Below are 25436 nucleotides of genomic sequence, written 5' to 3'. Positions count from 1 at the left end.
TCTGAGCGAAAAAAGATTTTTTTAGAAGATTTAAAATGTAAAGTATAAGTTCTAGATGAAGTTTGTAAATAGAAATGATTCTTATCTGACAATCGGCAAGAAATTTGAATTCATAATCCAATAGGCGCCTTTTTTAAGAATGTCAACTAAGGAGAAATGTTATTCTGGGAGATTGAATTTGAGCGACAGGTGAGCACTTCCATTCCACGTCTGAAAATTCCTTTTTTATCTTTGAATTTCTCTCTCATCAACCTCTCTCCCTCCGTGAACACCGCTCACCATCACTTCTTTTTTACAAAAGCTCCAGATCTCGTTCTTTTCTTCATTTTCTCTCCATTATTTTCACATATATAACCTAGCAATTGCAACATCGTTTTTTTCACTGTGAAATATGAATTCTCAGCACCTGTATTCCTTTCCTTCAATAATGTATCTATTCCTTCCCCAACTTCTCGATATTTGCTACCCCAATTTAATAATTTCATTGAAAATTTTAATCATCTCAACTAATTTCAATATAACTTTATTTTAGATCGCAGTTATTCGACCACCCATTTTTCACTCTTCCATCTCCCCCACATTCTAATCCTTTTTTGTTTTGATGACAGACTTCTACCTCTTTCTTTTCTCTTAAAAAAATCGTTAACATCATAGTTTCTATGTTCATAGATTCAAATTTGAAGATTCGGATATTTGGGGATAAGTCTAGTGGTCGGCGGTGGAATTCCAAATTTGGGAGAGTTGGAATTATCGAAGAAGCATCGTTGTCCTTTTAGAAAAAATGATGGATTGTGGTTTAAGAATTGATAAGAAAGGTTGGAATTCCGCAAGAATGAAGAGCAATTTTTGCAGCTCATTTAGGGGAAGTTAAATTTAACGGAACTTTGTCTATTTGCCATTTTTTCACCTTTTGAGATAAAATTTCAATTGAAATAGTAACCTGAATTTCCCTTGGTGAGCTTTGTTAGACACCTATGTAGTCAAAACAATGGAAGGATAAAATTACGCAGAGTTCAATTTTATAAAAGAATGGTGGAGAGAGATTATTCGATGAATTTCTTTCTCAATTGGAAAAAACAGAAGGAAGTGGAGCGGTGTTGACGAAGGATTGAGGTAAGATAATTTAATATTGATAATAAACGCAAAAGAAGTAAACAGTTGTTTGACGTGGAATGGCGCTCATCTAGCGCTCAAATTAGTCGCCTAGCATAACATTTCTCGTCAACTAAGTATCGTAAGTAAATTGCTCTTGATTGTTCAATCATTTGTGACCATTAACAATTATGGTTGAATGATTAAAACACTCAGCTCATAATTGGGACATTAGTAGTATTTCTTTATTTTAAGACTAATATCATTAATAGCATTAAGTCATGGATAAAAAAATAAGTTTAAAATTTTTGTAGATACGCGTAATGTTGATTCATTAATGTTGCAGAAATACAGAGTTATACTATAAATATCCTAGGTGGGATGTCTTATTCTTTAACATAAAATATCGACAAAAAACATCATGCTATTATATTGCTAACACATGAATTTGGATTTGTTTGGTTTTAATATGTAATTGATCCGAAAATACAAAAGTTGCCAAAAGTTTAATATAATTGAAATAGAAATCCGAAAAAATCCCTACGAAAAGTTTAAAACCCAAAATTCAACTTGATTAAGAATTAATATCGAATATTCAAATTTCGGATATTTTGCTAATCCCTAATTTTACTCTTTTCTTCAAGAAAATCAATGAATCTGGTGACTTAGCCACTCAAATCAAGCATCTAAGTCTTCATCAACACTAGTGCTACGAATCCCAGTTGATCCATTCATGGAAACTAAAAACAAAAAAGTGTTGAAAGGGAAGGTGATCAAGAAGAATATGTCATCCACTTCCATATCTTGATCATCACCCGATACTAGACGAACAAGAGCTGTTGCAGAAGACAAGCATACGAGGAAGAAACTCGAGCTCCAGTACACTCGGACAGGGGACGGGTACGATGGCGCACCCACAGATCTTATTTCCGTGATCATAAACAGAATCACTGCATTGGTCATTGCTTGAAAGAGACAGGACAGAAGATCCACGCCACTCCATTCCGATCCCACTCCTCGACTCAGTGCCGATAGGCTGAGAGCAGCGTAGCCTAGAGCCAAGAGGGCTGTTACATAAACTGTGGCTTTGTAACGAATCGTGGTTATTGAATGAGTACGAGGGCGGATAAGAGGCTCTTCGAGAGGGGTGGTGGGGGCAGAGACGAGCAATGTTTTGAGCCATGGAGCGAGGAGGGATAGCAGGAAAATAAGATCAATGGCCATGAAACGGATCCTCAGCAGACATGGTGCTAGGAAAATGAATTCGAGCCACTGTAGTATCGTTGAGACGAAGCTCCAGCTGTCGAAGGATTGGAAGATGGAGATGGAGCATGAAAGAGACGTAATCCATTCCATGATTTATATCTACGTGTAAAATTGAACTGTTACTATGATAGGAGTTGAACAACAAACTGACGGAAAAGAGAACAGACGAATACTGAAAATAATACTGTAATTGAACTGAAAATACGATTACGAGATAACGCCTTCAAAAAAGCCACACCTCAAATAAGGACAACACACAGTTGGCAAGACTCCACGTTTTGCAAGATCCAACTAAGAAACTTGAAATAAAACTCTAACCAGCGAAAGACTTCTAAACATACTCGAACTAGGAAGCTATGGAGATTTCGAAACTAAAATCCTTCAAATTATCATTGCTCATAGAGCCATAGCCAATGTTAAAAGAGAAGTGAAATCCACGAGTTACTAATTTACAATCTCTTTTGACTGCAATTAATTACCTTTTTTCTGTCACCTTTTCTTCATGAAGATAACTTTACAAAAATAAAGCCTACACTAACATTTCTTGATCAGGAGAAGGTGAAATCTTAATTTTGTAACAAGTTTGGGGTATGATAAATATGGTCTCATGTTCGTAGATAATTACTATGGCATTTATATGTTATATAGTGCAGCTTCCTACATTTGTTGACAACTCAGCATCAAGATCAACGACACACAAAATGAAAAAAATGAAGCATTAATTCGTGTTTTTTTAATTAATCGAGGTCAAACATGCATGTGGTATTTAAAATTGTTAATTCTCACGCTGAGCACAATTTATATAAATATGTCATTAATTAATATACTAATCTTGCAGGCCTGTCACAACATAAAGGAATGAATTTTTTATTTAGATATTCTAATTCCACTATTTCATTCTATTTCCCTCCCAGCACGTTCTCTCTCTCTCACCATATGTCATGATATCTCCCTTGATCTCTGATAGCTACACCATGGCCAGCGATGCAGCAGCCCCCCTAAAAGAATATTCCAAACCTATATTATATGTTTCTAAATAATTTTTATTTTGAGTTTACTACTAAGTCGAGTCAACTAGGAAATTCTAGGCCAACTCAACTTAATTATTCAAGATTATGATGCCACTTAATGTGGTGGAAAGTTCAAGCAATGCCATGAGAAGCTATTAATAACCTTAAGAGGATTCAGATAAGCTGCACTACAGCTGCAACTCGTAGGGTTCCATTTTGGAGTAGATCACCGAGCTCATCAAACAACAATGCTGTACGCCAGCCCCATCCCTTTGGAGCTTTTGGCAGAAGCGTGCCCGTTTGTTTATAGCTCCCAAAAACCAACACCTCTCTCTTCGACGGGCATATCAACTGAAAGTCCAAAAGAGAGAAACAGCTAGTGAACAATGCAAGCCAGTTAATTAGTGGACATTATCGTTGAAACCACCTTGTTACTTCACCTGATATCTAGCAGTAACCTTTTCCCTAGAATCAACGTACATATGGACCTGAGATCACAAGACGGAAACAGTATGAATTGTGTTGTAAAACATATCATCATGATACATTACTTAGAGAAAAGAAAAACGAATTTAAAATGCGAACAAGCAAGACACCTTATCATAAGATTGTGTCAATCATTATTGTGATCATCAGTGACAATGAATTTATTTATCATGAAATACGTAAGATACTGAGACCATAATGTTCAGACCTCATATGAATACAGCAACAAAGTGTTTATTCAATCTTTTCTAAACAGCACATAGGGAGGGATGGTATGAAAGCTCTGAACAATATGACGCAGTTATCTATGTGTATCATTGTTAATTTTTTTTATTGGCATTTCGGAGAATTTAAGGGGATTCTATTTTAGATATGATGTTGCCTAAGTTCTTATCAGAACAAGCTTCTCCAAAATAACTAAAATCACATTTCAGCCTATGATATGGTCCCAGTAACAGAGTACCAAGTGTGTTTCAGGATTGTGCTTGCAGCCCAAAATGCATCATACAAACATGACTTTGAGTACCTTTCTGTGTGGATCGTTGATTTCTGCCTTCCGCCGATGAAGAAACAAGCCTAGTAACATACAATAAAAAAGAGAAAAGCATTGGAAAAAGGCGTTCCTTCAAAATTACAGTTTACTCTAATACAAAAGGTTTAAGAATATACCAAGTGTACGACGACCTTGTGGATCTTCATCACTAAAAGCCTGGACACTTAACTTTAGGATCAAAATGATAAAAATACATAGTTAAATAAATAGCCAAACGTTACTAATTGATGAAAAATTATAAATCAATTTTAGCAGAATTGAGAGAAAGTGTATTTGTCAAACCTTCCACAAGGAACCTGCATAAAATGCTTCAGGGGAGTGCTTGACTTGGCCATCACAGAGTCTATGCACATCCTGGAATTCGACCCTGAAAAACCAGCAGGCAATGATCAGAAACTTACAATAACTCTATCTGATAAACTACAAACTATCAGACATTTAGATATTTCATAAGTTATAGTAGTACATTAATTAGATAAATCAGACACGGAACACATTTCTTCTACTGTAATGCATAGGTTCATCTTCACTCAGAAGAAAACTGAAGAGAAATATAAGGCTCCAATTTTCCAGAAAGTATATGAACTAACACAAAAGAGATAGGACCAGTTAGACAAGCATCATTGACTTTTGTAGCATCAGTGAGACTGTATAACCATGACGGTAAGGACATTCTTTACAAAGCAAAATGGATATGCCAGAACAAGGTATGACTTACGCAAAACGAAGTGGCGGAAAGTGATTCAAAGGTGTTTTCAGGTCCAATGATATAGAACTATTTGCATTCTCCCACTCAACCCCCATAGCATGCTCCGATGAGTCTATCATTTGCATGGGAGTGCCATTGGTAGTTAACCCAGTTGACCCAGTGGCTAAAGATCCCACCTGCCTGCTCTGCTGACCTGTCTCAAATTCTCTTCCTAGTTGTACCTCATGCACGTTAGTGGCATCATTCGATCCCATACTTAGCCCAACCAAAACAGTTAATCCATCCCCAGCAAGGTCCGCATTGCTGTCAGGTCTATTATCTGGTCCATCGTTGGCAGGAGCTTGGTGACTGTTTCGGTTGCCAATACCAAATGGAACACGAGAAAAGACATAACGAGTTGGTGGCCAAGTAGCTACAGGCGCAAATGTAGTTCCGCGACCAATGCCTGCCAGTCCATCAATCGGGCCCCTGTCATGTACACGAACCGGCCTAAAGAGGCCGTTTCTTTCCCCTTGAGCAGAACTATTGACATAGGCATGTCCAATTTCATTTTGGGGTAGATTATTGTGCTCGTGATCTTGCATGTAGTATCCAGGTGCAGTAACTCCAGTTGAGTATCCAAATGGCTGTCTGCACATACATGCAATACTCACGCGGTAGCAATTTCTGCATGTATCAGCACCAACTTCTTGCACTCTTTGGCTTAAGAGCGTCTATAAAACGCAGATGATCATAAGAGTAGTTCATGAGGAGTGAAACTATGTCTAAACAATAATTAAAAAAAAAAATCAGCTTTTCAAAAAATTTAAAATCAAAAAATTCAGTACCCTGGAAACATAAATAAATTACCAAAAGTGGGTATCAAACAAATTCAACTTCCAAAGAGGGATGCAAAAAAGTAAAATAAATGTAGAACGTTACATAGCTTAAACAGCTCAAATAACTAAATGAAATAAGCTGAAGCCAGCTTAGGCAATAAGAGAAGTAAGTGCGCCAGAAAGTACGGGCAATTCACATTGTCAACTGAGTATCCACTTTGTTAAATGACAGTGTATGCAAGAAACAGTAATATACCTGTAGCCATAAACCATCATTCACTGCTTTGCTAGGGAAGCCCAGTTCTTCAAGATGTTTTCTTGCATTTAAGAGGGCCTCAAAGGACATGTTACAGTATAAAAGAGAGCCACCTTCAAACATGTTAACAAAAGAATCATAATCTTCTCTGCTCATCCCACAATTCCGTTTTAGGCAACCATTTACCTCTCTTCTGCCCACAGTCCTACCACCCCATGTCAAAGGTGACATGTTACATCGTTCCCATTCATTAGGCATCAGCATATTACTGGAAGAGTTCATCGAAATGCAGTGTATTTGATTTCCTGGTGCCCAGCTCTTGTTTAATTGGTAGCACGGATCTCCATCTGAAGGCCCTTCTGAAGCCAAATCACTGCTTGCCGATTTACTCTGTCCAACAGTTGAATAAGAACATGAAGCACTAATGTCATTGGTATTAAGTTTATTGCTTGATGAAGGTTGTTGGCCGCTACAATCATAAGCTAACTCCAAACTAGATTCGCCATATAATGTCCGGGCTTCACCAAAGTTGTCAACGCTAAAATGAGAATCCACTATGGAGTCAGCCAGCTCCACCAAAATTTTACGAGCAGTGTACTCGCCTTCAACTTCATCTTTTGATTTTCTGCGCCCCTTTTCAGTTTCCAGCAAATCATTAGTGCTTTCATCGCCCACATATTTTTTGTTTACTCTAGTTGAATCAGTACTGTCTATGACCTCAAAACCTGCACTGTCCTGCTCATTATGTTCTTTGCAAAGTGTGCCTTTTGCAAGAAGAGTGTATAGTGCCAGTTCGAATCTTCCAGAATTTAGGAAGGAAGAAAAAGAAAGATTGAGAAAATTAGAAAATATTTAGCTTTCCTAATAACTTTTAAAATACTACCGCAGTTCTCCTCACCGTTTCTCTTCATTGGGCACCCATAACTCATCTGAGGTAAGTAAAGCAAGCAATGTTTGAGAGGAAAGTTTTGGGAGGACCTGACACAGATAGGAGAATCTTAGAAAATAAAAGGCGGACAAACTATTATATTCTGCCACCATTCTGAAGGTAAAAGAAAATAAATCTCTAAATCTAACAGCATTACAAAATAAGAAGATTGGTACATACCTCTTTCAATTCCTGAGCACCACTTTGACAAAGGTAGCCCCAACAAGCGTTTCTAACACGTTCCCCATGAAAGCCATAATCTTGGCTCTCGGCAAAGACCTACATAACAAAGAATGTGATTCCATTCTAAATGCTTACATCCAAGTGACTGAATGCTTTCATAACCAGAAGGATTCAGACCTGATAAGTTAAGAAGTTGGTAGACCACAATTCAGCAATAATGAAATCTGTGCAAATAGCGCATAAATCCTGCACATAAATATATTATAGAAAAGGGTAAATGCAGTGAACAAAGCCAACAACCGATTGTCAATGTAGGTCTAAGGAACAAGCATAAAAAATGCTTGCATAGCAGATAGTTAATAGAGAAACAGCATTTGCCAGCAAAATGTCTGCAAAAAATAATATTGACTGTAAATCTGTGCAATGAGAAGGAAGATCAATCAAAGAGCTATTTCCAACGATAACAGCTTCAAGTTCATCTATTCGACCCAAATCAGCCTGACCAACAAATTTACAAAATTATGACATGGTCAAGACATTCAAGTGAGCAAGTAGATGCTTGCATTCCTATCTGCTGACCTGAATTCCACAGTATGACAACTGTAATAAGTGACGTCATAGATAAAGTTCTGACAAAATTTACCCAGCTACACTTCTACACAAAAGGATTGAAATGCCATATTTGGAGAACTATGCATAAAATTTACCAGGGCATATTTTGGTTCTAACAAAAGAGGTAGATACCTAAAGGAGCAACTATAAATGCTTATCACTCTTTATCAGCAAGAGCAATTGGTATTGATTAAAGATGAGATTCACAAATTTGGTTGCCATTAGTTACCTGAAGGTCAAGAAAAGAAGCAGCAGCTAGAACTCGAAACGCGTTATTGTCATTAAGCTTGGGATAATGACCATAGAGGTAGGTCAAAGCTATCTCCATCGCTTCACCGTTTACATTGCTATCATCCACATTCAGAGTCAAAACTGGAGCGTTGGCTTCTTTCCAAGGTCCCTGGAGCATATTCCTAAACGATCAAGTGCAGAACTAAACATTAAATGATAGCAACTTCAACAGATTACATAATTCTGGAATGAATGCGAACCGAAAGTAAGAACTCCGGGAGAGTATGAGGCGATGGAGGTGATAGGTGGATCCCATGGCTTTCAAAACGACGTCGGAGAAAACGCCGTTGTTAAACCCTTCCAATTGGATGTGATCACAAAGCGACGCCAGGTTGCAATCCAACGCAGCGCGGCGCATCTCGCCTCCGCCGCGCCTCTCCCCCGAGCTGCTGCTCTCGCTATTCTCCGAGTTGGAATGCTCCTTCGTCATCTCCATCGGCCCGCCGCCCTCGCCGCGGTGGCTGCGGTGGTTGTATCGCCTGACGGAGAAATGCTGCGGTTGCGGTGGCAATAATTGAGGCGGAGGAGGCTCCATAGCATATGCACACGATGAATTGTGTATGCACGGATGCAAATTCAGTGGATGATTTTGAAGAACGAGGATGCAATTGCATGCGATTCCGAATTGATTTGCAGATTTTTTGCAGAGTAGATGAAACAGAAAGCTGTGGGGGAAAGGAAAATTTGGAATTTGCGGGAAAAGGCTCTAACTTTTGGTGTCTTCATGAATTAGTCCATGATTCTTGTTTTATGACTCATTCTCCTCTCCTCTGGACTAAGTACTAGTTCTCCGGTCGTTCGTAATTACACGTCTCATTATATTATTTTGATGCATCCATTAATACTTATTGAAAGCTTATATGGGAATTTGTAAAGGAGAAAGCAAAGCTAAAGGATAATAGAAATAGCCTAGTGAAATTTCATGTTTGATTTATTGAATAACAAACTGTATTACATCAAGAACTTATAGCACTCAATCGAAGGATCTAGAATTCATTGCTAATACATGTACCGGATAAAGTAAGCAAGCTTAATTACAGAACTTAATCACAACAGAAAGGGCTAAGCAATCTTCTTCACTATCTCATTCATCAACACATCCCTCCAAGTACCTTTGTGGTCCTACTCTTTGTCTGTTGAAACATCAACGAATTTCTCAACATTGCAAGGTGGTGCACGCACTATCTTAGCCATCTCTCGTGCTCCAATCGACTTCACGTGATCACCATCCTCCACCATTTCATGCACTCTCACATTATATGCGACCTTAGTATATGCGACCTTAGGTCAATTCTCATTAAGATCTTTGCAAGCCCTCTAAGACTTGCAACTTTTAAAGATATACTCATCAACCAAGAACTAGCTTGGAATCACTTCAAGATTCATACTTATCAACCATTTTCACTATTTAAAATAATGAAAGTTGATGTGGTTTATATATATTTATGTGCTAACTATGTAATTCATAAATATACTTATGTCTAATACTTTTGTTTCAGTAGACAAGGTGATTAGACACAAATGCCCTCTATAGCATGAGATATTTAGATTTGAAAATAGTTAAAAAAAAATGAAGAAGAATAAAAATGTGATTACATCAAAGTCTACAATTCATCCAAAATACTAAAGTCTAGCAATAGTAAAGATATAAACAATAAAGTCATGAACCATTTTTATAGTTCACTCAATCTCAAAATGGATTTATGTGAAATATGGGGCACCCTAAAAATTTACTACTGATACTATTTTATCCAATTTATAGTTTCCGATAATACAATTGATGACATCCAAATTTGAATTTGCCAAAATATAGCTAATTTGCAATCTTCTTTGTGCGACTTCAGCGTTAAAACACTCAACCGGAGCAAACGGCACCGCAGAGAAGCGCGCATTCTAGAAATGACCGTTTCAAAAGCCAAAAATTCAAATTCACAAATGACCGTTGCTCGAATCATTTCACTCCCCTTTATATTCATCAAACCATTTTCACCTTCAATTTAATCAATCTTGTATCAGTATTCATCCCTCTCTCTCTAATTTAAAAATCTCTTGCGAAATCTTGAATAATTTTTTTCAGAAACAATGGCACTGAGGTCTCTTGATAATGCGCTGCCAATCGCCGCCGAGAGGCCTAGAAAGGCAGCGAAGATCGCAATCTCAGATCAGAAGGGGAAGCAGCAGCCCGATCATGTCGTCAACGATGAAAATCAAGTTCCCGTGCCGGTGCCAATATCGACGGATGTGTCCATCGATTACATTTCCTCGGAAAATCTCAAGCCCTTTGAGGACCCTAATTCCAAAATTCAGGTAATTTCCTGCAAAATCAGAGTCCTTTTTTCGATGAATCCGCGGCTGTGGCTGAATTTTTGAAACTCTCTTGTTAGGGTTTGGTTGGGGGGTTGGAGTCGAAGGATTGGTTGAAGGTGTGTGAATCACTGAATGATGTGAGGCGATTTGCGCTCTATCACTCTGCTCTTTTGCAGCCAATTCTGTATGTCCCTCTCTCTCTCTCTCTCTCTCTCTCTGTGTGTCTCTCTAGATTGTGTGGTTTGATGAATTGTGTGGTGAAATTAGGGAAAAAGTGGTGCTGGTGATGGTGAAAGCAATCAAGAATCCAAGAAGTGCACTGTGCAAGACTTCAATCATGGCTGCTTCTGATGTTTTCAATGCTTTTGGTGAAACCCTACTTGAATCTGCTTCTGATGCTTTTAGCCAATTGGTACAAAATCATACCTTGAATTCAATTCCTTTAGCCTTAAAACCCTATGACTAAACTCTCCTTTCCTCTCTCTCTGTCTCCAGTTGTTGCAGCTACTACTAAAAGCCTCACAGGACAAGAAATTTGTGTGTGAAGAAGCAGACAAGGCACTATTGGCAATGACAAAGTCCATGGCTCCTCTCTCTCTCCTCCATAAGCTCAGTTCATACGTCGGGCACATGAACCTCCGAGTCAGAGCAAAGGCTGCGGTTTCAATCTCCAACTGCATCTCAAACATGGTACAACAACTTCACCATTCTTGAATGCACTTATAACTGGGCATTGTGTATAGCTTAACTTTGTATGGAATGCTCCTTAGGATCTGAAAAGCATGGAGGAGTTTGGCTTAGCGGCATTGATTCAGGTGGCGTCGAAGCTGTTGAATGACAAGCTCCCCGAGGCAAGAGAAGCAGCTAGAGGAATTGTGGTCTCACTCTATGGAGCAATGACAGAAGGTGAAGAAGAGAAGCAGGAGTTTTGGCAAAGCTTTTGCCAGTCTAATCTGCCAGCTATTCATGCACAAGCTATGGTCAAACTTGTTTCTTCTTAATTGTTTAATGAGGATCAAGTAGAGTCTGGTTTTTTAGCAGTTTCAAGTTTTTGTTTCGCTGTTATGGATACTTTGATTGCTTTCATGTAAAGATCACATTTACATGAATGTATAATAATGCTATTATTTGATTCCAATTAGTTTCTACTTTCCAACTCTATTTGCCTTCTGTCCACAAGAAATTCAAAGACTTTGTTTACATTCAAATAAACTCCCAAAATAGTGGAGAAATAAGCTACAATAGTGGAGAAATGGAAATAAGCTTACAACAGTGGAGAAATGCTATCAAAATCCAAAACTTCAACTACTCCAAGGAAACATAAATAGTCCACTATTGTATCAACAACACCCAGATGCTGGATTGTAGTCAGGCCGCAGAATGGCAAGTTGCAGTAATCTCATCAGCCTTGCTCAATGATAGCTCGTAATGCCATCTCAACATCGGTAAGTGGCTGGCCTGCATAGAGCTGAAGTTGCCCTCTCTTCACGACAAATGCCCTCAAGGAATATGATTTTACTGCCTCTTTTAGTTCCTAGAAGTTGAGCTCTATCTCAGTAAAGTGTGACTCATCAAGAAATTTGAACTAATACAGTGAGATCCAAGTTCACTTACTTTGACAGTTAGCGGAACAACATCAGCTTTGAAGTCTCCCAAATCCTCAAAGAATGATTCCAGAAGATAACAGAAGTTGGCTGCATCAACGCGATCTTCAAAAGCAACAGTGTACGATGTCTGCTCGTCAGTGCTTGAAAGGCTTTTCAACGTATAAAGCCCTTCACCACCAGTGCCTCTTTGCATAAAAATAGCCTGAATAGCAAAAGTGGCACTATATAACAGTGATGCCAAGCCAGTAAAAATACAAGAAATGAGCACAGGAAGGAGTCTCAGGACATACAAGAACGAAAGGAAGATTGAACCACCAGTGGCCAGTATCTTTTTTGCTTTTCATTGCTGATTTAGCATTTCCAAATCCTTTGCCACTGACAGTACCATTTCCAGTAGACAGCTTATCACTAGCTTTTCCTGATTTCATAGCTTGACTAGCTTCAAGATTTATTTTTCCTGTACATGTGATGATTCCATGAAAACACTTTGGCATTTATACATGAACATTTTGACTACTGGAAACATATCCAGCAAATAGTTATCACTGATGCAGTAGATTGGGTGTTGAAATAGCATATTCAAATGATTTTTGGGTCCCGATTAGAATAGGAAATCAACGCAATCTTTTAAAGAACTGAAAACTTCCAATGGCTACAATATAATCAGATATAAACTTCATAACTTGGAAAAGTAATATAGTATCCGAAACACCAGAAACAACATAACTCGAAGATATAACTATTTAACTATAAAAGACCATCAAAACTCAGATAACGCAAGAGTTTCCAGGGGCACTACCATCTATCACCTTGGGTTTTGCCACGCCCTTTGTCTTTCCTTGCCTGCTCGTCCCCCTTTCTTTCGTCACCTTACTCCTTGTATTCCTAGTGGACTTGGTTACTGCAGACACCCCTTTCTTGTTATCCTCTTCCACTACTCGAACTGCATCAGATACCTTTGAATCATCATTAGACACTTCAGTCTGCCTCTCTCCATTATGATCACCATTCCCACTTCTAAATAACCCATTCCCTTCCTCTACATCATCTCCAATAACTCTACTATCATCTAAACCTACAAAACCTTTGGGTTTCTCTACCGTATCACTAGAAAAATCTTTGAATCTATACTTCTTTTTATATAATAAAGCACCCTTTGCAACCTCATCTCCTCCTCTCTTCGTCTCCCCACTTGAATGCCCAACCAATGGTGTTTTTAAGCGCGAACTCCCTAGCTTCTTCCTCAACTTCACCATTGCACCATCAAGCTCTTCCTCTATCTGACTTTTTACATGTTTGCCCCCATCAGTCCCCTCATCATCCTCATCATCCTCACCATCACCACCATTCCTCTTTGACTGCAATCTTTCCTTTTCCCTGGCCTCCCTCGCCATTACCCGAATCTCTTCAATTTTCCTCTCCATCTCCAACTTTTCCACATCAACATTTCCATCTCCAATAACAACACCTCCCAACCCCTTTTTCAAAATCCCCTTTTCATCCAAAACAGCCCTCAGTTCACTACTCCCATTCACAATTTCCCTTTTATTTTCGGTATCATCCAGACCATAAAAAAGAACAGCTAGAACTGTCTGGAACACGAAAGCTCCAACAAACCACCACCCATATTTCAAGATTGAGTCTTTACCGGCTACACCAATTCCTCCATCAATCTCAACGCCGGCAGGCGGTGAAATCTTAACCTCCTCCAGTTCTTGCAATTCTCCAGCTTCTTCAAATTCAGCTGATTCTGAGTATTCATGCTTCTCAAATTCCTGCTGCTTAGTCTCTTGAGGCGGGTTTTCAATTGGGATTATTGGGTTTGCAGGTGATTTGGGGATAATGGGGTTTTGAAGGGTTTTGAGGATTTTTGGGCGAAGGTGGTTTCTTCTTTGGGCGCGTTTAGCTGGGAATGAAGCGGAAACGAAGAAAACCGGTTTAAGCAGACTGATATTCTCGGAAGTAAATCGACGGCGGTGGAGGCCTGCGGCGGCGTCATGGTGCAGAGCCGCCATTTTGCCATGGGACGGACGATAAACGTGGGATAAATTATTTTTTATAACCTTTTTATTAATTTTATAAATTTAATCTAAACCCAATTACTGAATTCTAATTAGTAATGTTAATCACAAAGGTGATTGAAATTTTAAAGTAAAGATTATGAAATGTTTTCTATTTATAAACGGTTTTAATATATCAATTTCTTATATTTATACAAAAAAAATATTTTATCATTTCATAATATTTTGTTTAAAAAATATCCAGCCTAAATGAATTTTAAACGAATTTATTTTTATTTCTTTTTCTATATTTAAAAATCAATATATTTACTAATACTCTCTCCGTCCACGAATAGGAGGCTCATTTTTCCAATTTGGTCTGTCCACGAATAGGAGTCCCGATTTATAATTACCATAAATAGTAAAAAGACCCCACGTTCCACTAACTCATTCCATTCACATATTATTTAAAATTAATATATACAAGTGAGACTCCTATTTCACTAACTTTCTTCCATCCACTTTTTCTAACATTTCTTAAAATCCGTGCCAGTTAAAAATGAGACTCCTATTCGTGGACGGAGAGTAATTTTTTTAGTAATAAAAAGTTGTGCTCTTTAGTTTGTATCAATAAATTTGAATTTGAATGAGTACTTATTACATCACCTAAATTTCTATTGGATTATTAAGTCATATGTAATATGTATGCATCCAGCCATCCACTAGCATTATCTTTTTGAATTTGAATCCATTGGAATTATATCCTATTTAATGATCGAAATTTAAAACTAATTTATTTGGTTGACTCAATTCGGCACCAGTCCACCACTTCTTAAATTTTGAACAATTTAATTTTCCTTTATATTTTTGGAACTAGGTTTAGATTTCCACATATGTGTAACATTGTTCATCGATTGTTTTTTTCTTTTTGTTCACATGTGATTTTGAATAAAGTACAAAACTAAAATATCAAACAGACATATACAAAAGCACAAAGTAGACTTCTAAAACCTCATGTAACATAGTACTATTTCATTGAAAATTATATTCATTTCATCTAATACTTATAATGATCGACCACCTATTTATTCATTCAATGTTCCTCTAAATTCATTATCAAAAAATTAGGAACATGACTAACTAATTAAACAAATGCTAAATTCATCCTATCCAAAGTCCCAACACAGATCTATCTCTGAAAAATACAGTCTTTAATTAGCAGTAATTTCGAAATGATTGAATTATATGCCGCAGATAAAAACAAGGCGAAAATGCAACCACGACCACTCCCAACTTCCAAGAAAAAAACATGAATCCATGCCATAAAATCCAACCTATGATGTCTCTTCACAACCACACCTAAATCAAAACAAAATTCAAATCCCTACAAAAACCCTCCAAACAAAGACAAAAACTCAATCTTGAAACCCAAGCTCAAAGCACTCTGCACCATTGACCTACCTAGTTCTTTATCAGCATTTTCAAACAAGCCCACAAACAAAACAGCTGCATAACATACACCAAGAGCCTAAAGTTTGCAGCTTTCTTCATGGCCTCAAGCATCCAGGGCGTCCCTCTTTCAGGTATTAGAGCACCTCTAACTTTGGATGACTCCGACTTTGAATCTTCTTTTTCGTCGAAGAGTGGTAGCTATTACAGTGATAGCGAGCTTGAGAATGTTGAGGGTGATGAGGATATGTTAGAAGTTGGTGGTGTTGTTGAGGAAGATGAAGGGGTTTTTGAAGAAACTGAAGTCGTTAGTGAGTTTGTGGCTTCTGGTGGTGCTGTGGTTGGACTGAGTGGAGAAGTAGTTGAGAGTAGTAAGAGCAAGGAGCGAAGATTTGTTCAAGAAAGTGGTGATTTTGATGATTCAGGGTCGTTGTTGAGTGAGTCGAATAATGATGAGCTAGTCGTAAAGTCGGAGAATGGTGCGAATTCGAGCAGTTTTAGGCCTATTGTGGCTGTAGCGGATGAGGGAGTTGAGGAGGTTGGGGAGGTTGAGGTTACACCAGTTATGGGACCTAGAGTTTTGTCAGCAAGAAAGCTGGCTGTTCCTGTTGCCAAGATTTCCGGGGACAGTGATGACGACTCTTATGGCAGCGTGGTTTCGGATGAAGAGGGTTCCTATGCTGGCGTTGCGAGGGTTCCTGGCATTGAAGTGCTGCATAGGATTGGTAGTGCACCGATTGTTAGAATATTGGAGGATGATGATGAAGGGAATGAGAATGAGTCACAAGGTGAGAATGTTGTGGATATGGAGCTTGATGGGAACTTGCCAGATGAGATGGAGCACTCTCTGATCAAAGATAGTGATGCCCTTGATTTCAATGAAGAAACTATGGCTCACTTGTTGGATGTGGACGAAGAGTTTAATCCCACGGCCGAAACAAGGCATGATGGAGAGCTTATTCATTTGGATGAGGATATTAAAGAGGTTGATGTTGTTGAAGAGAGGAAGGAGTGTCTGGAATTGGTTGGCTCCAGAGAGGATGCTGATTTTTCCGAGAGCATAGTTTTGCACGATGTATCTTGTGTTGCTTCGGTTGAAGAAGCTGCAGGAAGTAATACTGGTTTAGAGGATAGTTCTATTATCAATCAGGAGAGTTTGGAATTGGATGGTTCTATAGAGCTTGCTGATTTTACTGAGAGCATAGTTTTGGACGATGTGTCTTGTCTTACTTCGGTTGAAGAAGCTGCAGGAAGTAATATTGGTTTAGAATTAGAGGATAATTATATCTTCAATCAGAATTATGAGAGTGAGAATGTGGAAGGAATGAAGCAGAAAGTTGAGTCCTCTTGCTTTGAAGCTGACCATGAAATTAGCTCCCCTCATCGTTGTGTTGACATCAACGAAGATGCTAGCTCGATATGTGCAGTTGCTGCAAGTCAATCTGTGTTTGATGGTTCAAAATTAGATGAAGAAGAAGAAACTGGGAAAGAAGTTGAAGCCAGTGAAGTATTGTCTAGTGACGTAGAAGAATCGAGCTTTTACTTGGGCATTTGTAAAGCTGAAATGGATGTGATACAAGACTCTACTACTCCTCACACAGGAGGGGTTTTACTTGATCATTCAGAAGAGATTGATAGTGAGGTTCTTGTAGATTTTCACGACGAGGTGGATGTAGGTGGCGGGATGAGTAATGAGATACATACAATTGATGCTGCTGCTCTTTTTGAGGATATAAATAGTGCTGCCTTGGGTGATGATGATGATCTTATCAAAGTTGCGTCAGTATATGGTGTGGAGAATATGTCCCTGGGTACATTCGACTCTGCAAGAACGAGCATCACAGCTGAAACTCATGGGATGAGTAGTGAGACACATACAATTGATCCTGCTGCTCTTTTTGAGGACGTAAAAAGTGCTGCCTCGGGTGATGATGGTGTGGAGAATTTGTCACTGGGTACATTAGACTCTGCAAGAACGAGCATTGCAGCTGAAACTCATGGGGTGAATCCTTCCTCTACCATTGGTGAAGCTTTAAGTGAAAGGGAGAAGATGCGTATCAAGAAAATACAAATGATACGAGCAAAATATCTGTGCCTTCTAGAGAGATTGGGCCATTCCCCTGAGGATTCTGTAGCTTCGAAGGTTTTATACCAGCTGACACTTGCTGCTGGAAGTTTGCATCTTGATTCCTGCAAGAATGCAGCCATGGAGGTTGAAGCACGAACAAAGGACAGTCCGGATTTCCCGTTGACTGTCCTGATTATAGGAAAGACTGGAGTTGGCAAGAGTGCTACTGTGAATTCCATTATTGGAGAAAACACTTCTGCAGTTGATGCATTTAAGCCTGCAACGGCTCGTGTGAGAGAAATTGCTGGCTTGGTCAACGGAGTGAAGCTAAAGATCTACGACACCCCTGGTCTTAGTACTTGTTTGACAGACCAATCCAGCAACAGGAAGATTTTGTCATCCATCAAGAAAGTGATGAGGAAATGTCTACCTGATGTTGTCCTATACGTGGACCGCCTGGACACCAGAAGAGGCGGCCTTGATGATTTGCCTCTTCTGAGGCTGGTCACTTCATCTCTTGGTTCATCAATATGGAGAAAATCCATTGTTGCTTTCACACATGGAGCTGCAACACCTCCAGATGGGCCTGATGGATGTCCTATAAGCTATGAGGCGTTCTTATCTGAGCAGTTGCAGGTCGTTCAAAGCCTCATTTGTCGTTCAGCTGGGGAGCCAGAGCCACTGGTGATGACTCCTGTTTGTGTTATTGAAAATGCAGAAAAGAATGGAGATGGAGAAAAAGTTTTGCACAGTTGGAAATCTCAGCTGCTGCTGTTGTGTTGCTCAATGAAGATTCTATCAGAAGTGGGGGCTCGGAGCCCTCTTGGATTGCTGAGCCGTTCGCCTCCTCAATCTCCCGACCTGTCTTCATTCTTGAAATCCAATGTTCATCCAGGACTATCTAGTGGTCAAAGTGGTGACATTGTTGGATCAGATGCTGAGCTGTGTGATCCATCTGGATCCAATCAGGACGTAGACGTTGAGCACGACAATCCATTCCCGCTGAAGCCACTCGACTCCTCACAGACTACTACTCAGCTCAGCCGTGACCAAAGGGAGGCTTATGGGGATGGAGAAGATCAAGACTCAATGGCCTGCCTTTTCACAAGGTCGGTTCTCACCCCACATGGATGGGACCACGGATGCAGCTACGAATGCCTGCTCGTTGAAGACAGAATCAAGACTGCCAATGCAATGATCTCAGCTTTACTCACAGAAGACAGAAAAGAACTCAAAATCCAGCTGCATTCATCAGTTGGGAAACGAGCAACAGTGGTGGGAAACACCGGCATCATTCAATCTCAAGACGATGCAGCATATGGTGCAAGCTTGTTTTTCAATCAAGACGAAGGCACTGTCGGGATATCGGCAATGAGATGGGGAGATGAACTTATCTATGGCTGCAACCTGCATTCTTGCATCCATATCAGCATGGAATCCAAGCTAGACATCACAGCTGCTCTGGACAGCAGGCTTAGGGGCAAGATTTGTATGAAGATGAGTTGCTCGAATCAGCTTCAGATCGCGGCTCTGGCTTTATTGAAAAACAAGCTTGCACCAATTGCCAGAGCTGCGGTCAAGAAGCTTTTTCGACAGATTGATGGATGATGTGAAGGTAGTTGAGAGTAGAGAATGAACTTATGTATATAGTGAAAAGAGTAATGAAGCAGCTTATATTTGTGAATTAGTAAAGACTTGAACTTGCTTCTTTTTTTCTTTTATAAATTAAAAAAAGATTTAGCCATTGATATATTTCCTTATGTTTAGAACTTTCCCTTTAGTACCGGAGTTTCGAAGTTGTTTGAAGTCTTCCATATCTCTTATCAATAATTTTGAGTTTTTCTTATTTAGAGAATGTTAATTCATGACAAAATTCAATAGTATATATATGCACACCATGCATTGGCTAAATTGCAAGCAAATTAGAAGACTGATTCCTAATTAAACCCTTGCTAAAGTGATAAAAAAAACATAGATGCCCAAAATTTGTAACTTGATAAAAGCAATAATTTCTCAATTTGGTGGAGGATACAAATTAGTAATCCATGTCAAACTAACAGCAAGCTGAAACAATTACAAGAGACATGACCGGGTTCTCTCTCGTACGAGCTTACAATAATATGAATACAATCTTTCGTCGGATGAACTATGGATGCAGAGATCACATAGATTGTTGCAATAGATCTGAGGCCTCTTCATCATGTGATTGTATTTGTAAATCCTGCAACAAGCAAATCCAAATGTTACTATGCTTTAAAAACTGTGTTTTCCTCAAACGATGTAACAGCTGATGTTATGTATAAAAAACTAGGAAGAAACCGAACTTATGAAAAGCATTTCTGGAGTCGTAGATTACTACTCATCATGTATATGTTAAAAAACTAAAGCAGCATGTGTCACAAGTTGCAAACCTGCGTTTGTAGTAATTGATTTGGTTGTTGGTCTTGGGACATTGGATAGGCCTGTGGTTGAGACATCCGATAATAAGGCTCTTTAAGATCAAGCTTTCCTGATGATGTCTGGAGTATTCCTCCTTGTTCAGCACCAGGGCCCCACATTTTAGCTATTGAAAACAAGAACTAGATAGTTAGTGAAGGAAACTAAACATGTACAGAAACAGTGGTCACGCTGAGAATGAAGTTTTAGGACCCACCAGATAGTGTTAGGTTAAGGGTATAGCTCTGAGCTTTATGTGCCACCATATGAAGTCGGCCCGTTATCTCTTGGCCAGGCATCACATATATAGGTTGGGCCAGAACACAACGGAGCTGGTACCAGTGTGTTGTAGGGGCTCCTGGAGCAGTGGTTAGCCACCTTTGTACAGTGCTGCCAATGAGGTAACATGATTAAGTAAGAACATGAGCCAGACTTAAAGACACTGATGTGCACTGCTGTGGTGGTGAAGTATTACCTCCCGTCAAACAATACATCGAACCAACAGGCCAGTCCATGCACTCTGGTGCCGGTTGAAGATACAAATCTCAGCGGAATGTCAAATTCATACAAGTCTTCCTCCTGTTAATTGTCATTTCAAACATCAGCTTAGAATTTTATTAGGCCACATAAGTACTATTTTTTTGTGGGTAGAGAAGATTGCCGGAATGAGGGGGGGGGGGGGGGGAGGGGGAGGGGGGTAGAGAAGATTGCTGGAATGCAGGATTATGCATGCAAATACAATACAAAAGCAGGTAGAGGAGCCAAGAGCATTTACCTTGGCAGAAGTGAAATCTATGACATGTGAGATTGCAGGAGCCACCAATAACCTAGGATCAAATGCATCCACAACTGGCTGCAATGCTCGGAGGAGGCAAAGTAGATTACAGTCAGGTATATTATATGGATAGCTGATGCCCAACTCTTGCGAAACCAAATAGGTGAAAGATCAAAGGATGATTTACAATAGAGAAGATACTTTAACTGTGTCACTTAGGGAAAAGTATGGTTGGTTTTGATAAATAAGTTTGAATAGCTTAAGGAAAAGTTGCATCTCTAGCATAGTCCTTTGTTTTTAGTACTTATATCTAGAACATGTAGAAATTTAGGTGCGCCCTTTGTTTTTATTACTTATAATTCTCTGTGATTGGAAACAGATTTCATTGATATATCTCATATAAGGAATAATTCTAGAGAAGAATGCCATACTAAATACTACTACTATAAAGAAATGATAAAGAAGGAAAACAATTCATACTTGAAATATCTCATCGATAGAAGAGAGTGAAATCAAGAGCACGTAAATGGATTTTGGTAGTGTCAAGCGATAGAATTTGTATATCATAAAAAGACACACGGTTGAACAGACATTAGAGTGAGAAACGGAGTGAGAATGAACCTGCGAGAAGTATCCTTGAAAGGCAGTTCCATGTAAAGGGGTCAAGTTAACACCATAATAATTTTGTTGCTGCCAAAACAAGGCCTGGATTGGGAAACAAAAACAATAAATGTGTATCTTATATGAACAGTAAAAAAATACTGATACAGAAAAAATAAAATTTAAGCTTTTACAACATATTCAACCTTCACATATAATAAAAATTATTCAGGATATTTTCTGTTGATCATTGTAAGCACATGTCAGCAGAGAATTATAGATAACCATGGCAGTAAGAGATGCTTACCTTATTTGCAATTTCTATGTATAAGTACTCATCACTAAATGGCGCCATATGTATTCTACAAGAGCAAATAGTAACAAGTATGAGCACAAGAAGGTATAGAAATATAAATTCAATGGATTACAAATATACCCAAATACATGGTAATTTATTGTTAAAATAGATCCGAAACATGACTAAGTTGTATAAGAGATGAAAATGCAGGCACGAAGAACCATCTATAATTTGAAGTAAGTCCTGTTAAAATAGATCGAAAGAAAAAAAAATGGTAATAGCCAGTCAAACACATCCAAGAACTCTGGAGAGAAGTATCTAAGATTCTAAACCGTAGGTAATATCTAGGAAAGAAATACACAAGGATGGTTTAGTTATAAACTAAATAAATGCATAATCAGGACAAAAAATGGGCAACTTCTGCAGTACAAACTCTCTTTCTTTTGAGAGAAAAAGCATATTTCTAAACAAAACCCCTAACAAAAGCAATTAGCAGAAGAAGGTAGGATCTTGGGAAACCCCTACCTTCCTATTGTTGGAAACATTTTCCCTTTTGGCACAAGGAACCTATCTCTTGCAATTATGTATGATTCTAGCATCCTCTCATTTATTAGCAATGTTCCTGCAGAACAAAGTCAGTTTTCAGTAAATGTGTTCGAATCACATGCTGGATAAAGAGAGTGCTTCACTAGTGTTTCTTCTTTATCTTATCTAGTTAGCTGCATCTCCAATCATCAAGGCCTCATCATAAGATGGTTAACAGAAGAACAAGAATCAAACATACCCATTGGTTCAGATATCAAAATATCTGCTTTTTCAGGTAGTTCAACATCTTCAACTTTACCCTTAATTACCTATCAGCAAAAATATGTAACAGGAAATTGATAGGAGAAGAGACAAATTGGTTCACAAACAGGTGAAAGTATGTAAAAACAACACTTACTGTTATTCTTTCACTGAGTGAAGGGTTTCCAGATATGAGTTGGTTTGCATAATCTGCCATGTCTGATGCTTCTACAGCATAAACATGCTTTGCACCAGCCTGAGAAAAGCATATTAGAAACTATAAATTTCTGATATTTATGATGCTAAGGTATTCAAAAGCATCACATGTATCACACCTGAGCAGCAAATAAAGACAAGATGCCACTACCGGCCCCGACATCAACTACTACACGATCAGTGAAATCGATGCGATTTTCAAGGACTGCAGCATAATAAGATCCTGGAATAGAAATTTCAATCATGTCACCAGATAGGGTTCCCAATTTACTATAGCAACAAGAAAATGCAACAAGCGCTTATCTGCAAAATTTCTTAACATGAAATGAGAAGGCCACAGTTTTAAAGATCTTGGATGTATAATGACAAATAAAACGAGTATTGCAGAACAGGTTGAATAAGTGTGTAACCTGTCCTCACATAGTCCTGCAACATATTTTGTTGATGAAGAAGCTGCCCGTAGTAATGGAAGTACATTTTGGCAGAAGATGCCTCTATTTTATCATCAAACTTGCTTGCAGATGATGACACAGTTCCATTTGGCAAAGATGACCCTGGAACAAAGGAATTGACATATGAATCAGAGCATTGTTTCTTAATGTACACTTCTTCCACCTCAATATTTTATAACACACATTTAGAATTTTCTAAATATTCAGGAAACAAGTTGTTCGACTAAACTTTCTATAAGAATTAGCTTTAATCACATCTTTTATATGAAAAAAAAATAAACCAGTACGTTCCAATAGTAGCATGGTACCAAACACATAGTGATGATATTCATCTCAAGCAAACAAGGTAACAAATACGTAGATAATAAATTAAGAGGCCACATGTGCCATGGCAAACCAACAAAGATACTATATACCAACCTTGAACAGCCACTTCCTTCTTCCATTGCTCAAATGCACGATGGAAGGCCGTACTTTCCTCCTCATTTCTAAACTCTATAGTGATTCCTCTGGAATAGCTTTTCTGATTCACAAGATAAAAGCCAACAGAAAATGCATCAGTTCATACATTAGCATGTAGCAGCAAGTGCACTGTGATATATGGCTATTCACTCTTGAGGCAAAAAAATATTAGAGCAAGCCACATGCCATCACATTACAATTCCATCATCTCAGATAATACTCTATAATTTTTTACATTAATGGAAAACAAAAGAGATGGAAGTCCAACGCAAACATTAGTTTTGAACCTGTAAAGATAAGAAAACTAGTTCCTTCTCCATTTATATATAATCCAGAGGCTATAAATATGATCAATAGGCAATGATATATCTCATACCTCCTTATTTGTATCGGAAGCTTTAGACATACACAAGGATCGAGCCGAACCAAGCTTGTAAAGCTGGAAGGAAAACAAAACATAATAAAACAAACCATCACAACACATAAAAAAGGAGAATAGACATAGTTCAATAACTACACATAAATTGAAGCCAGTGAATTCAATGCGTACAAGCCTGCAATATTGATCAAAAGAAAAGGTTTTCCACTAGATACCCCCCAAAATAGAAAAAAGGCTCAATAGTAGAGAGAGTCCACTCACCATTTGAGATAGAAAACTGCCAACATTTTCAAAAACTGTACAAATACTATTCTATACATAATTTTTCTAATTCTAAACTCAACCTAGACAAGGAAACAAACAAGCTTTCTTCCATTTTCCCCACATTCTAAAGTTTTTAAAACTCAACTCTATCTAATCATCGAAAATTCTCTCATTTCAATAACAAACGGAAATAAATTCACCATAATCGTCGACGAAACACATTCCAACTACACAGCAGACTTAATTTCCACCACCTCGAAATCAAACCAACCAGAAACCGAAACCCTCGGGACAAAATTCAATCACCGCGATGCAGAAAACAAACGAACCTGGCAGTTGCTGAGATCGAACTGAACCGCGCCTTCCGAATCAGACTCGGAGCCGAATAAAAGCGAGTCGGAGCGGAACCGCGCCACCACCGGAGGCGAGGCGCTTCCGGAAATCGACAGCTGCGAGATTGAGGCCACCAAAAAGTCCTGCTCCTTCAGCTTATTGTTCTCCATTTCAGCAAGGACAATTAAGCTGATTCTACTTTAAAAGGAATTAAAAATCGGAAGAAGCTAGGGTTTTCAGTGAGAGTGAAGGTTTTAGTGCGCAGTGGCTTTTGCTGCACTGGTTTTTGTTTGGAGGCGTTGTTGATGAAGGGTTCCGTGATCCACTGCGGCGATGGTGAGTGCGCCGCGTGCAACCGGTGACGTGTCTCCCTGTGATTGGATTGGGCTGTTGTACTTGAAACAAGAGCGAAAAAGCACACACTCGTGAATTAGTAGTAAGATTTTTGGTTTATAGAAAAAATCAAGAAAATATATTCTTTTCTTGAGATAGATTGCTTATCCCCAATCGGGAAATGAAGTCGGTGAAGTCGGATAGCTCGGTGCCGGCATCGGAAGATAAAGGCGGTGCAACGAGCATCGCCGATAATGTACGGCGAAAGCTATAAAAGTCGAATTTAATGGAGTTTTTCAGGATCGACGACGGGGTAGACGATGAAGAGGTTGCGTCTCGATTTTTTTTTAGTATTTTTTTACTTTTAATTTTATGAAATTAGTGAAAAATGAATAGAATATTCTATAAAAACTATAATTTGAGGAGTGAATATTAAAATGACAAATATATAGAAGAAGAAAAAAGTA

General features: G+C 38.6%; 5 protein-coding genes across 6 annotated transcripts; 2 read left to right on the top strand and 3 right to left on the bottom strand.

Annotated features, from left to right (window-relative positions):
- Window positions 1–1642: 1642 nt before the first annotated feature.
- LOC125222591 (BTB/POZ domain-containing protein) lies at window positions 1643–8936 on the bottom strand. Of its 2 annotated transcripts, none has more exons than XM_048125293.2 (13): window positions 8405–8936; window positions 8143–8326; window positions 7479–7547; window positions 7299–7397; window positions 7089–7168; window positions 6191–6989; window positions 5126–5829; window positions 4690–4774; window positions 4524–4575; window positions 4381–4430; window positions 3809–3856; window positions 3532–3719; window positions 1643–2457 (listed from the first exon to the last, which is right to left on the bottom strand). In XM_048125293.2, the coding sequence occupies exons 1-12, from the start codon at window positions 8737–8739 to the stop codon at window positions 3543–3545; spliced, it is 2682 nt and encodes an 893-aa protein (XP_047981250.2). In that variant the 5' UTR covers window positions 8740–8936; the 3' UTR covers window positions 1643–2457; window positions 3532–3542. The 2 variants fall into 2 exon arrangements, with proteins under 2 accessions (XP_047981250.2, XP_088918771.1); XM_089062645.1 differs by lacking the exon at window positions 1643–2457 and adding an exon at window positions 3147–3356.
- Window positions 8937–10193: 1257 nt separating this feature from the next.
- On the top strand, window positions 10194–11649 carry LOC125222753 (ARM repeat superfamily protein). Its single transcript, XM_048125538.2, has 5 exons — window positions 10194–10511; window positions 10589–10695; window positions 10779–10923; window positions 11007–11201; window positions 11282–11649. Exons 1-5 carry the CDS (start codon window positions 10287–10289, stop codon window positions 11510–11512), a joined length of 903 nt encoding a protein of 300 aa, XP_047981495.2. The 5' UTR covers window positions 10194–10286; the 3' UTR covers window positions 11513–11649.
- A 43-nt stretch (window positions 11650–11692) lies between these two features.
- Window positions 11693–14150, bottom strand: LOC125222752 (ABC subfamily C protein). The gene is made up of 4 exons (XM_048125537.2): window positions 12918–14150; window positions 12409–12575; window positions 12126–12320; window positions 11693–12045 (listed from the first exon to the last, which is right to left on the bottom strand). The coding sequence occupies exons 1-4, from the start codon at window positions 14131–14133 to the stop codon at window positions 11914–11916; spliced, it is 1710 nt and encodes a 569-aa protein (XP_047981494.2). The 5' UTR covers window positions 14134–14150; the 3' UTR covers window positions 11693–11913.
- Window positions 14151–15513: 1363 nt separating this feature from the next.
- Window positions 15514–19395, top strand: LOC125217756 (uncharacterized). Its single transcript, XM_048119283.2, has one exon. The coding sequence runs from the start codon at window positions 15668–15670 to the stop codon at window positions 19241–19243; it is 3576 nt and encodes a 1191-aa protein (XP_047975240.2). The 5' UTR covers window positions 15514–15667; the 3' UTR covers window positions 19244–19395.
- A 216-nt stretch (window positions 19396–19611) lies between these two features.
- Window positions 19612–24917, bottom strand: LOC125224111 (putative histone-arginine methyltransferase 1.3). Its single transcript, XM_048127458.2, has 15 exons — window positions 24633–24917; window positions 24037–24099; window positions 23619–23721; window positions 23157–23300; window positions 22866–22969; window positions 22688–22786; window positions 22529–22598; window positions 22270–22366; window positions 21754–21808; window positions 21468–21551; window positions 20847–20924; window positions 20547–20650; window positions 20289–20461; window positions 20047–20198; window positions 19612–19856 (listed from the first exon to the last, which is right to left on the bottom strand). Exons 1-15 carry the CDS (start codon window positions 24804–24806, stop codon window positions 19797–19799), a joined length of 1560 nt encoding a protein of 519 aa, XP_047983415.2. The 5' UTR covers window positions 24807–24917; the 3' UTR covers window positions 19612–19796.
- Window positions 24918–25436: the final 519 nt, after the last annotated feature.

Source organism: Salvia hispanica, chromosome 1 (assembly GCF_029641045.1).
Source record: "Salvia hispanica isolate PSC_SH4W2 chromosome 1, Shi_PSC_v1, whole genome shotgun sequence".
Lineage (NCBI taxonomy): Eukaryota > Viridiplantae > Streptophyta > Magnoliopsida > Lamiales > Lamiaceae > Salvia > Salvia hispanica.
Note: the sequence above shows the minus strand (reverse complement) of the source record. Positions and strands in the feature narration are given on the sequence as shown.